The 14,059-nt window shown below is 37.6% G+C and overlaps 1 protein-coding gene across 3 annotated transcripts in view; it reads right to left on the bottom strand.

Annotated features, from left to right (window-relative positions):
• cacna1ha (calcium channel, voltage-dependent, T type, alpha 1H subunit a) overlaps positions 1–14,059 on the bottom strand; it is a 131,252-nt gene that overhangs the window by 17,964 nt on the left and 99,229 nt on the right. For 2 of the 3 annotated variants that reach the window (XM_008416667.3, XM_017306279.2), the window contains exons 19-27: positions 12,930–13,301; positions 8,354–8,457; positions 6,805–6,928; positions 5,984–6,052; positions 5,689–5,873; positions 4,596–4,722; positions 4,027–4,152; positions 3,693–3,782; positions 3,059–3,272 (exon numbers count right to left, since the gene is read on the bottom strand). In XM_008416667.3, the coding sequence (XP_008414889.2) occupies positions 3,059–3,272; positions 3,693–3,782; positions 4,027–4,152; positions 4,596–4,722; positions 5,689–5,873; positions 5,984–6,052; positions 6,805–6,928; positions 8,354–8,457; positions 12,930–13,301 (1,411 nt within the window). The remainder of the gene's footprint in view (positions 1–3,058; positions 3,273–3,692; positions 3,783–4,026; positions 4,153–4,595; positions 4,723–5,688; positions 5,874–5,983; positions 6,053–6,804; positions 6,929–8,353; positions 8,458–12,929; positions 13,302–14,059) is intronic. The other variant, XM_008416668.3, reaches the window with a different exon arrangement.

Here is a 14,059-nt window from a genome sequence, read left to right on the forward strand (position 1 = left end):
TTCAGAAACCTGTTTCCTTTTGTTAATGGCACAGTACATATCTGTAAGAAAAGATTGTGAAGAAACCAACAGGCTATGCACACTAATTAGATACATTGTGAATATCGGTCGCACGATTTTAAACAACTTTAAAGTTTCCCCGTTTTATTCCTACTACTACTACAAAACAGTTCTACTAGTGTAAAACTCTGATTAGTCATGTTGGTTCCTTCGTCCTTTTTCTCGTTTGTTTTTTTGTTTAAGCCCTGCCTCGGGATGTTTTCACTAGTTTATATTGGATTCTTTCGTTACAGTCTTCTGTTTTCTACCTGTATTACTTGACCTGCACGCCCTGTGTTATTCTCTGCAAGTTCTCATTGTTTTATTAAGGTTCTGCATTTTACCACTTTCTATCTCAGAGCTTTGGTCCTCTTCAAACCTAAAACACGACAGAAGAATCCTGCATTGAAGAGGGTTATAAAAATTGACAGCAGAGGCGTCCATGATTGTGCCACCGGTCGATTTTGTAGAAAGCAATTAATTCTTATTGGGAATATATATATATATATATATATATATATATATATATATATATATATATATACACTGAATACATGTATTTTGAATTTAAGGTTAGATTTTTCAAAGTGAGATTATGCAGCTCCAATAAAAGGTGAAAGTATGGAAATGTTTTTATACTTTCAACAAGGACACTCTTCCAACAGGAAGAAAATCTCTGCATTGTACTTTACTAAAGCTACGACTGTGGATATCCATTCCGATGAACACAGAACCCACAGCCTGCTTCTGAATAGTGACCTTGTGCGCACTGAAAGAGATTGTATTCACCACATTAGCAAACTGCACTCACATGTTGCATGCTAGTGTGTGATAAAGTAAAGATAAAGTAGTAGAAGGCTAACCCAGGTTATGTTCAACTGGACGCTTGTTAAAAGCAGAATTCTAAGCGTTTAATCAGGTTAGTGACCCAATCTTTATTGATCAAATATCTCGCATTAATATCAATCATTTTATACACTATATATATTTTCTAATTGTCCGGTGTGCTCAAGAATGCCAGTGATGGTGAACAAACACTGAAGCCTCTCTCGTCTCCAATAGCATCACTTCAAAAATAAAATCTCAGTCGGTGAAAACTATAATCTGCAGAATATGAGTTTGGACTGGCCAAATTCTGGTTTAAGAATATATTCTGAAACAGTTTAGCTCAAAACAGTTTTACTGAATGTTTTGGACCACTGAGAAGTAATAATAATAATAATAAAAAACATAAGACTCATCTTCCACTCACACCATAGTCTATTACATAAAGTGACTCACAAAAAAAAAAGTAAGGTAAAGAGCTGTAATTTTTCACATTATGTCATGTTACAACCAGAAACTCCAACTTATTCAATTGGGATTTCAGATGAATGGCATTATTGGGAAGTGGAAGGAAAGGATGTGTGGCTTTAAACAATTTTTCTTTTTCGTTTTTATTCATTTGCATTTGTGTTCGGCCCCATTTAGTCACGCTCCCTCAAATAAAAATCACTGGAACCAACTTGTCTTCAGAAGTCATCTAATCCGTAAATTAATTTGATCTAAAAGTGATTTATTCTGTAAATATGTATGTACATGTACATGTACATGTGAAAAGGGAAAATAGTGGAACTACCACCTTTGATTTGTAAAAAAAAAAACAAAAAAACATGTGGATACTGAACTAGGAAAATAACTGTTTATTAAAAACCAGGAACTATTAAACCTAACTTAGGTGGAGCTAAATACAGAGCAGTCCTGAGTGAAACATTGTTAGAGGTCAATAAAATACTTGAGTAGGGCACATGTTCACTTTCTAGCAGGACAATGTCCCTAAATACAGGACGTCAATGTAGTGTTTATCTTAAAACATATTCATCAGCTAAAACAACACAAAACATTTGCCCAGACTTGAAAATTGCCGGACACAGAGACTTACTCTCCTGACTTAATGAGCTTTAATCAAGAAGAATGGGTAAAAGTTTCTGATATGCAAGCATGCAGAGACAAAATCAATAAGACTTTCAGATGTGACTGCATTGAACAGTGACTCCATAAATGACTGACTCAGAATAGAATAGAAATGCAAGCAAACGTTTCTTGTTTTTATTTCCTCAGAATTTGTTTGTTTCTCTGTGTATTTTTTTCTTCCACTTTGCAGTTATGCACAATTTTGGTTGTAGCATGAAAGAATGATAAATAGCTTTGCAAGGCCATGACAACTGAATCAAATCTTTATTTTTTTGTTTTTCCCCACTCATCTCGACTTAAAACATTGCTATGCACAAAAAGATTGGTTGTTATAGCATTTAGGTGCAGATTTGTGCTGATATCTTAACTAGTTTCTATCCCCTAAAAGCTGGAACCAAAAATTTACCAACAGCTCCGTTACCCAAGTTATTACCCAAATGATTAACAGGAATAGCAGCCAAAACGTCTGCTATGTTTCTGAGTCTGCCAGTCAAAGCCCGTTTGGAGGAAATATCTCTTTTCTACCAGAGTCGAGAGGCATCTCAGGGTCTTACACATGAGGAAGGGAAGGAAGGGAAGGAAGGGACGTAGGAAATTCACAGACGAAAATTTTTACCGGATAAAAATTTTCCGGGATGCATGCGAAAATTGCAAATCAAATTAGGCTAAAATTATTATTATTATTATTATTATAATCCAATTTGTGCAAGTGTCATTAAAGCTTATCAAGCATAACTGGTCATACTAATTTGAGTGAAAGTTTGAAATTTTGTATTTTGCTAACGGTGATAATTTTGACTCACTGCCTTAGGTTTGGCATGCAGGGTTAGGAAGGGACAGGATTGGCTGCAGTCATGCGGTTACATGCGTCAGATTGGCATAGCCCACAGCCTGCTGCAGTGATTAATCACATTTGGTGTGAGCTAGCCAGTCTTATAAGCTCTCCCTTATTCCAGCTGTTGTTTTTGATAATCATTGCCCTATTTTTATTATCTTTTTTATATATGTCTTTTTTTTTCTTTCAAGCTCTGAAAGCAGGCAGTGCTCAGAAAAATAGACTACCGACCAGCCCCTCCATTCTCCTTACTCCTGCGCTTTTTATCTATCATTTTGAGCCTCTTCTCCTCCCGTAACCGGGCCTCCTCCTCCTCCTGGTCCTGCCGGCACTTGTGGAAGTTTTCCACCACGACACCGACGAACATGTTGAGGACAAAGAAGCTGACGATGAGCAGAAAGGAGATGAAGTAGAGCAGCATCCAGGGGTTGTGGTTCCTCACAGGCTGAAGACGAGGAGAAAAAAACAAACTCTTAAATTACATTTTTTTGAAAAAAAAAAAAAAGCTGAAAAGATATTTTCTCTTACTTTTTTTTTTTTTTTTTAACTTTCAGACAGTTGTTATGATGCATAGCAACGAGGTATTACTTTTTTCAACAGGGAGCAGCTGATTAGCATCTCAAAATCACAAATAATTCTAACGACTTTTCAAACATGCATCCAGACAGTGATTTGAAGAGGAGTGGCAAAGGAATATGAGTTGGATTAGCGCTCACCAATAACAGATCATTTCCCATTGGGATAAATGCTACACTCTACTGCCTGGGTATTACAAAAAAATTTGCTTATTTCTTGTCAGATGACTACGACTCAAGTGAGGCTGAAGCAGGTCATTCAGTCCTGTGGATACAATGCAAATACTTGCCTGCTGATTCACCCCGACTGCATCCAGTCCATCATACATGATGTTGACCCAACCATCCTTACACGACAGCACAAACAAAGACATCAAAGCCTGGAAACAGAAAGGTGGTTGTACTTTAACAGACCTGCATTACCTTCCCTTTGATGGTGCGGCTTAATGTGACTTTTATGTCAAAAGGAATTGAGAAGCCATATAGTGTTGTACAACGATAGACATTTATAGAAGAAGAAAAAAACTCTGTTAGAAATAGCGTACAGTTTAAAAAAGAATTAAAAAATGGCTTTTAATATTGTTTAACTTTATATAATCACAGATTCATTTGATTCATCCACACCTGAATCAAGTTGTCGAAATTGTACTTCCTTCGTATCCACTTGTAGTTGGCGAGTTCACAGTCTGACCTGTTGGTGACGTTTTTTGTGTCCAGACCTTCACAGTGGTAAAACTTCCCTTTAAACAACTAAAAAAAAAGAAACAAGCAAATAAAAATGATTAAAAAAAAGTTATCTTCAGGGTTATTTGACTTTCATTAAGCTGTGACCTCAGGTGTGTTCAGCAAATAATGGCAGCAATAACATGATGTTTCAAAGTAGTGCAATGTTCCAGTAGAATTTCAGTGCTTGTGAAACAAATGGGTCATGTCGCCCCCAACACTTACTCTAGTTGTGCATTTTCTTCCAAACTCGCACCTTCGAAGAAGAAAAACACCAATATCTTCTTTTTGGATATTTTAGATGCTTTTCAATTGCCCATCGCTACAGTCACACACGCACTGCTGAGCATTGACATTTGCACAACAATAGGTAGAACAGCTCAGGAGAGAGGCGCAGAAAGAGATGCATCCTATGTGAGGTAATTGATGTAGTGCGAGTTTGTGCGTCTGAGTAGTGGGACAATAATCACCTGGACCCCCAAGATTCCAAACACAATGAAGAAGGCGCAGCAGATCAATACAATGTTCCCAATAGGTCTTAGAGAGGTGATGAGTGTCTCCACGACCAGCTTCAGTCCTGGGGCGCGACTGATCACCCTGGAACACACAGTCATGCACTCAGATACGGACAAGTTGAGTAGGCTTAACAGCAGTTCCTATAAATGAATATTGAAGTGATAGAAATAGAATTAAAACGATGCAATGACCTGGTTTTGTGTAGACCCTAAGGATAGAAGTTAAAGTCATTCTTCTTTGGAAGAAGTCGATCAGTATTTCTTGACATGACAATATTTACAATCTCTGCCCTGTGAAAGTTCCTCAAATCTGCCAGATTGTGTGGATGGAAATCACTTTTGCACAACCCTCTTCACGTGAGCATACAGACGTTCTGCCAGGTTTAGTTTTCTTTCAGTTTTTTTTTCAATAAAGACGCATATTATATTCATTTTACGATTGAGATACTCTGGTGCTACAAAAAAAAAAAAAAAGAAAAGAAAAATTCTGTGCAACTTTGGCTTTCTATCAGACACCAAAACTGTCAGTTTTGACACTGTATTTGACCATCTCTCTCCCTTTGAGATGCAGTGTTGTTTTGGTGAGCCAAATACAGTTTTTGGACATCTTGGAGGATTTCTTCAAAAGAAACTACTATTATCCTGAAATACGACAACTTCAGTGCTACAGATACGGGACACTGTTTGGTTCTCTTAGAAGCTACTGCAACCCATTTTTGTTTTGGATCTTTGATCAGTTTCAAAGGAAAGTCTGATTTTTGTAATGTCACTGTTCTTCTGTCCCACTTTACCATGGCGCATATTAAACACACTGTATTTTCCTTGCACACTTTGCCTGACTAATATGTTTGTACAGTGGCATCCATTGCTAATTCTCTGCAAATTTCTGACTAAAGAATGTGAGTCATAGATTAGCATTGTTTGTTAGACTAATAGCTCATGGGGCCAGTAGTATTATTTATGTATCTTTTGGACCTCAAAAGGTTGGTATTTCAACAAGACCTTGAACGCTTTTCACATTCTACGCACAAATAAACACACTGCGTACCTCAGAGGGCGAAGGGTGCGTAGAAGACGAAGGACTCTGAGAATCCCCAGGATCCTGTTGGTGCCGGTATAGGCCAGAGAAACTAGAATGTCCACCAGAGACACAAATACCAACACTCCATCCAAAACGTTCCAACTGGACTGAAGGTAGGTTTGATTCCCAAAGCAGAAACCAAGAGCGACGACCTGAGGGAACAGTTAAAGCAGCAGGAAGTTACTGCAGCACAATTTAAGCCCTCTAGGTGTCTGAGGTTAAAAAATGTCAAGCAAATATAAGTGAAGATGCTGTTGTTTACCTTGATGGCCATCTCTGCTAGGAAGATCACAGTGAAAATATAGTTGGACACACTTAGAAATACTCGCTCCTAAATAGAAAAAAACAAACAACAAAAGCAGTAAGAAGACAATGTTTAAACAAAGTACAGCTAAGTTAATCCCAATAACCAAAACGAGATGCTTGTAATGATGACACATTCTGCTCTAAAAGCAGCAGGAGTTCCCTTTATATGTGTCAGCTTGTAAAAAAAGCTTGCACATTTAGAAGACATGCAATGTTTATAAAATGTTCATTTTGGCAAAGGCAGACACTTTCTCTCTTTCAGAGGGTAGGAAATGTAACAAATAAGCTAAAACTGCTAATTCAGGGGTTTTATGAAAAAATATTTATATATTTATATATAATATAAAAAAAAGAAATTCTCTACTGACACATGCCATGCCTTTTTTTATGTAATCTATTTTTTTTTCTTAGAAATAACATCTACTGTGGCACCTGGATTTGTATATAAAGGTTTAGATGCAGAGTAGGACTTTTTTAAACTTTTGCTTTTTATTTTTTTTGTAGTTGGTAGTGACATGAAAAGATGGACCTGAAAAAAATAGTTTTACTTGAGTGACTTCACCCCTGCTAACAGATTTATTTGTCAGGTGGTAAAAATAAAACCTACATTTGAAATCAAAACAACTTCTTTTTTTGTTTTATATCTCAACTTTAATGTCTTTAAGTATGAGAAAAGTGAGGCTCATAGAAAAGTGTGTGAAATTCCCGGTCTGATAAAGACAAGTGGACTGTGTGTGGACAAAAGTGATTATGTAAGCCATGTTTGTCCTGACTCACCGTGCTGTGAGGCAGTATATCAGGCCTCTCCAGAGCGATAGTGATGCAGTTGAGGAAGATGAAAACCAGAACCACATGGTCGAACAATTTGTGAGTGATCACAGCTTGGCACCACACACGGACTCTAAACAGATACAGAGAGCGATATATAAAAATACCTGCTGCGGCTCTGAGCTATGAACCAAACGTTTAGAAGAATGACAGCAGGAAACTTCACCTAAGCTGAACAAGAATTTGAAATGAAAACGACAAAGCCAACAACTTTCTGAGAAAAATACAGATTCTTTCATTTGCGTAAAAACTCAAAATTAACAGTGACTGGAATCAGACGATCATCTGGTTCGACCTTGAAAAATAATCAGTTGCTCTGAAGCTGAAAAATGAAATGTTTTCTCTAATAATTTTACTAAAAGATCGACTTTTCAGATATTTATTGTTAACAAGTTCCTGTGTCAGGAGTTTACTATTGAGTTAAGAGAAGCAGAAAAATTGAAGAAAAAAGCTTCAAGCTGAGACTGGTTTGCCTCTTTTAAGTCTATAACAGATTTTTAGCAGATAACAGGAAGGTTAAAAGGTCTAAAGCAACGTTTGTCAACAAATACAGCCTGCTGTTTCCATAATGTCACTTTAAGTATGCTAATCAGAAATGTTATATTTCTAGATTTAGAAGCATCTTGACATTTAAAATGACTTCTCTGTCAAATGTTAACTATATTCCTAAAATAAAATAAAAAAAACATGACAGTAAAGGTAGAATCACTTTCAGTGTGTTTCGACTTCTTTTTTTCAAAACGGTTCTTAAAAATGAATGAGAAATTACTTAAGTTGGTTTCTGCAAGTCAAAGATTTATAAAAATGAATTATTGGAGATTTGCCACAAAAGCTCTGACTGGTGCTTTGCTTGCACCAACTGATTCAGGTGGTCTTGAGGTTTAAAAATACATTTTCCATCATGGCATTTGCAGTTTAAACTCCTAACATGGCGCACGATATCTACACTGGTACGAAGTGGAGAACAGTACCGCAGCTATCGGTGCAAGTTGTCACAACACTTGTGGTGATAGCTTAGGTTGGCTTAAAGCAACATCTTCCTTTTTATGGTGACATTGTTCCAACCCAAATGTTTTCAACAAGTGATGACAATAAGCAAGCATTTTTGTGGTGGAAGCAGTCAGGTGCAGATCGTACAGCAGAGACAGATATTCTTAGTTTATTAAGTGGGTCTTATTGTTCTGCCGTTGTTGCTGCATAAAGGTCAGAATAACCAGTATGGACAAATGCTTAGCCCACCGCAATACATGATTTTAGTACAACAAATTATTGTATGTGGAAATAATGAAATCATGTACATATATGAAATGTAAGCCACAATCGAGGCTCATCAACATTATCATTCCGTTAGATCACAAAATTGGAACATGCCTCCACGAATTGCACAATTACATTTCAATTATTGCTACTTGGAAATAAGTTAGAGCTTGAAAAATTAAACAAATGTAATTTAGAAATCATGCAGTGGGAGAATGATGCATGTGTGTGTAGGTCTTACGGGCTCTCCGGTGCAAACAAATAGAGCGTCCAGCTCTCGTGATCCTTACACCAGCGGGGCTTCATGTTGTGGAGCTCCCTCCTGACCCAGTAGCAGAAAGGACTCTGCAGCAATGAGAGGACACACACACACATACACACATATAAATGTAATTGTCAGCAAGCCACCAGCATCATCTTTGTTATTGACTCTTGCATGGTGTAAACCACAGCTACAATCCCTATTAAACTGCAGTTTGCGTTGTGATGGCAAAACGTAAAATTTTTACTACTACCACATGTTTACTGCCCACTGTTCAATTTTTTTTAATCTAATTCAGAAGGCAGCAAGCAAACTGCTTATTAAACAAGCTCCTTTAGCAGCACGGTGATTGAGCTCCAACAAAGGCTTTTATTGATTAATCTTCATTTTAGAGTATTGTGTAACAGCCTATTGTTTTGTCAACACAAGGAATCTGAAAAGGAATCTGAAATTACAAACAATCAGGAGACATTCTGTGTCTTGCCATGGAAGACTTCTGTCCAATCACATTTTTGTCTGAAGTTACAATAAATCAGCACAATCGGATCAAACATTTGTTTTCTTAAGTGAATTTGTCTTGCATTTCTAAAATGTTAAATACATAGATTATGCTGTCGTTTGTGATGTTTTGATTTAGAACTGTGGTGATACAGCTGAACGTGTTTTCTGGTGATTTGTGGATAGATTTTCTAAAATGTAAACAGTTTCAAATAAAATCTCCGCATGTGGTTGAGCCTTCACTTCGACCTGACTTAGACACACCGCAGACAAGAGATTGAATCGTTGTGCATAACTAGCGCTGTGTCAAAAAAATAAAAGATGAAAAACTTGACTTTCGACTTGTTTGAGCTATCAACTGGCCCGGGTTTCACTGTTCTGAAAAGTTCTCCTTGTTTGCACCAAATGTTCATCTAACTTTTGTGTAATGTTCTTGAAATACTTTGGTTTTTTTCAGTCCACTGCGATTAATCTCTTAACAGGATTCAGAGAGTCGTTCCAACTATCTAGTCCCAATATAATCCAAAGATGAAGCAGAACTTTTTTCTTATGTGCTGTCTAACAACTTTTATTTGATTGGTTTGACTTTTAAAGTGGTCATTTTTAATGCAGATTAGCAGAAATGTAATTCCAGCTCTGTTTCCCTGGGACTTTTGATGTTTTTTTTTCAACAGGCGCTGTTACAGTGGAGGAAGCAGCAGCATTTTTCATCCTTGGAGCAAAGCAGACTTTAAGTGATGGTTTAAAGTCTGCTCCATAATAAAGTATTTGCTCTGTTTCTCGTAACTGTTTCTCTTGTAAGAGCTACAAGAGAAACATTTGGTGAACTGATGGTTCTGAAAGCTTGAAAACCTCTATTGCATTAAATACAGATTTTAGAATCAGGATGAGGTCAAAACAAGCTCTCCTCAAACCTCCTGAGTGTCCAGCAAGTCAGATGAGGAGGAAGCTGGACAGACTGAAATGGTAGGTTCCGCCTTGGATGACTGCAGTTGTGGGACGCATCAAAGATGGTCTGAGTACAGAGAGCTAATTGACCACTTTGTGGCACGGTGTGGGAACAATCATCTCATCTTGTAAGTGAACAAAACAAATGAGATAATTGTAGATTTCATGAGAAACAGGAATGAGTCATGCAGTATTTATCATGGAAAAGAAGTGGAGGTGATGAAAGAGTACAAATACATTGGTGTTCGTGGAGACAACAGGCTGGACTGGAGACGCTACGGTGAAGCCATATACAAGAAGGGACAGAGCAGATTGTACTTAAGGAAACTTAAGGAAACAGAAACTACGAGTCTGCAGTGGAGAGAGAAATCTCCTCTGCAGTCAGCTGCTGGAGTAGCGGCATTAGACTAAGGGACTTTTAACAATCTGATTTAAAAAGTGGGCTCCGGAAGCCCTGAAGAAGATTGTACCTAGAAAGATACTTTACAGAAGGAAGGACATATTGGACCACTGTGAGCATGCTCTTTACAAGACTGTTCTACAACAGTGAAAATCCTAGAATATCCTCCTGCTCCCGTCTTTTATTATCTACTCTTTGAAGAAATTAGGACAGCTTGAGTTACAACAACATTTTTTCTGCCTTCATGAATATTACGATATTTTTTAATTGATTTGAACTTAACTAAACTGAATAAGCTGCTTAATCATTTATAAGTATATATATATATATATATATATATATATATATATATATATATATATATATATATATATATATATATATATATATATATATAAACCTATATATAAACCTTTTTTACAGTATATCAGTAGCAAACAAACAACAATGGGTAATATAAATAATTCTTGATTAATTCTTGATTACATTAGAGATTGGTTCTTAACTTTTGATTATTTTGGCATTGATTCTTAAATTTTGACAACTCTACGTACATTTCCTAAACAGATTAATGAGCTACTCTTACTTTTTTTTTAAACAGTGTTTAAGTTGTCTACATCACCAAAAACATATTTGAAGGTATACATTTTTAAAACTGTGAAACGTATGAATCCAGACTCATACAATTCAATAAGGACTTTGCGTTAAGAACAACGCTCACAAAAACAAAATGTTTTTTTGTTTTTTTTTCCAAATGTTGTTATGAACTCTGGGTCCTGTGATACGGAGTAAAGTCGCTCCAGCAAAGACGACATAAAATATACCCATTTAAGAAACAAACTCATGTCTTGAGCTTGTTGCGAAGTGCAGCTGATGTTAGCCGGTCCACATTTACGTCTATAGGGGAACAATAAACATGTGTCTCCTTGCATAATAAGGTGGAGATAATTGGACCGTAACAGGTGGACTCCCAACTCAGCAAGTGCAGAAGCTCAGAGCAGAACTCATTAAAGTTTGCAGTAAAACAAACAGAAGAAAGCTTAGGTCCACAGCTTCTTGTGCTTTAGGATTCTAATTAAAAACAGCCCAGAGTCAAGCCTCCCAGACTCTGCTTTTTGGGCACACAGGCACTTATGTGAGCATGTGTACATCTGAGAGTGTCTTCCATTTGTGTGTGTGCGTGCTCTAGTGAGCGTGCAGATAAAAAAAAAAGAAAGGGACCTGCCGCTTAGATGTTCTTGGAGCCGAGATCTGACGTCTCTGACACTGACGCTCGCCGAGAACATCCTGTTCACGTCTCACTTAGCCGCATCTTATGCACAGATTAAAACAATCCACACAGAACCACACCCGTACATCTATATGCTGCCTCTAATACACTGCATTCAGTGCGTACCCAGGGGGGAGAGGCCTTTTGTTTCGCTGAATTTCATAGCATTATGAACTCAATTTGGAGGCAATAAAAAAAATTAAAAAAAAGAAAGAAAAAAAAACCTGAGCAATGTCACAACACAGGTCACATGAAACCACCCAGGGAGTAAACAGAACCTCAACACGCGAGCAGACCTGCACAAATGTTTTCGACCGCTTTCAACTGAGTGAGAAAACAATTATCGCCCAAGTCAATCGATTAAAGCATGACAATTAGCGTCCCTCTAGACGTTGCATCATAAACACACACACACACACATTGCAGAGCGAATCAAAAGAGATCGAGAGAAAAGGGTTAGAAGGCAAAATAAAAGTGGAGAAGTGTGGGTGTGGTGAAAGAAAAACAAGTCATCTAAACCGCTATAGATCTTACATTCAGGAAATTGCAGCCTGTGAAAAGAACAGCCTATAACATTATATACTGATACTACTCACCAGGACAAAACGCAGAGGGAGGTTCATGAAATATTGGCTTTTAGGTATAATCTATAGACTTCTAAACCTGCAAATCTTGCTCCTACTTTTTTTTAACCGCAGTCTTTCAGGATTATTATTATTTGGGGTTACAGATTGATGCAAATACGCCATAAAGTCCCGATCCATTCTATAATATTCATTTAGAGTTTAACTGGGTCACTCCAGCTCTCTAATTGCTTCCTTTATACTCCAGACTACAGGACATTTTCTCTTGAAATACATTTACACACCCATTTGTCATACAACCACCACCTTAATATAAATGTGCTAGAGATACACGATAGTTACAAGTAGTGCATAATTGTGAAATGCAGGTAAACGGTTCATTATTTTTAAAAGCTGTTACAAATAAAGAAGATTTTTTTTTCTCGTGACAAAACTAGAACAAATTTCACACTTTTAAAAGGCTTCATATGTTTTAACCCCCAAATGAACAATGATGAAAGGCCAAATTGTAGACAAGCCCCAGCTGTCACACCACCAGCCTCACATGTGTAGAAAAACTTTGGTACCCAGAAGAGTCACTTAATTACATCTGGATGACAAACCTAAATAATCTCCTCCTCCACAATCAGAAACTGTTGAATTAGATTTTCTGAAAACTTGACAATGTCAAACCTTTTCACTAATGTTAGGTCTGTGTTCACCTTGAGATTTGGAATCAGATTTGGAAATGTGCACTTAACTGCAAATAAGTAAATAAAGAGTTGGGGCCAGAGGTAAGACCTTTGAAAATTGCTCAAATCTTACTGCTGATTTCCAAATATATACATTATAAGCAGGGGAGTCATGATAACTTACATCTTCGTCTAAGTCATCCTCTGACGTGAAGTCGTCTTTGGGGTCCGAGTTTCCGTTTGGGTCGTATGTCACAGTCCTCCCATTGCAGTCGCCATACTCTGCTATTATGGTAGGGCAGAGAGAAGAAGCCTGCAGCGGTTCCAGGGACTCCGGCTTCACTCTGCTGTTTACCCCAGCTTCCTCTTGTTGTTCTTGGCACTCTTCCTCCTCGCCGCCTTCTCCGGACAGCAAACTTTCCCTCTCTCCGCTGGTGTCTCGCCTTTTGAGGCTCGGCGCCCTCCCTAGACTGTTCCAGCTGGAGCGGCGGCTTCCCCATGAGCTGATGGAACCACGGAGAGGGAGAGGTGAGCGCCGTCCAGGGCTTGAGAGAGCCTGTGGGTGGTGGGGAGGAGAAAGGGCTAAGTATTTAGATCCGGAATTTTCTAAAATAAGACCCTTGACGGTAGCAATCAAAATTTGCATACCGTTCTGAAAACATTACAAGTAGAGTTGTTGTTGCAACTGTTGCATCACAAATACTTAAAACGTTTGGTTGAATATGTTTTCATTATCCATTGAGACAATAATATTATTGTCAAGTGTACAGTGGAGAAGCATATTAAATTTCTATCTCAGCTGTGATTTAACCTCAAAACAAAATTAAGAGTTTTCCCCAACAGTGCTAAGCACCAGAAGTGTTAGGCCCCCATGTTGTCACAAGTGGTCAGTCAGCTGTGAAGGAAAGCTAATTAAAAAAAAAAAAAAAAATCCAGCTTTGCAACGGCCAAAAAAAAGCAGAAAGAGGCATTGTTCCTCATAGTTTTAGACTGCATTAGATGAAAGTCTCTTGAGTCGAGTCTTGTGTTGAAACACCGTACTGGAAATATTGCTGAGATCAGAGGCCTAATGACCGCGACACCCTGCAGTACAATATTTAACAGTAAAAAAAAAAAAATTAAAAACACTACAGGTTCAGACTTTTACTGCAAAATTGTTCAAAACTCTCAAACATTGATGTTTTCAAGGCTTAAAATATATTTTCAATAAATTACAGTGACTCCAGAAGAAAAGTTATCCAAGAGTAGCACAAGTCTTCATGTTTTAAAGTAAAAAACTAACGTGCAGAAACAAAGGAGGGAACTTAAATGATG

Source organism: Poecilia reticulata, chromosome 8, assembly GCF_904066995.2.
Source record: "Poecilia reticulata chromosome 8, P_reticulata-male-v2, whole genome shotgun sequence".
Classification (NCBI taxonomy): Eukaryota; Metazoa; Chordata; class Actinopteri; order Cyprinodontiformes; family Poeciliidae; genus Poecilia; species Poecilia reticulata.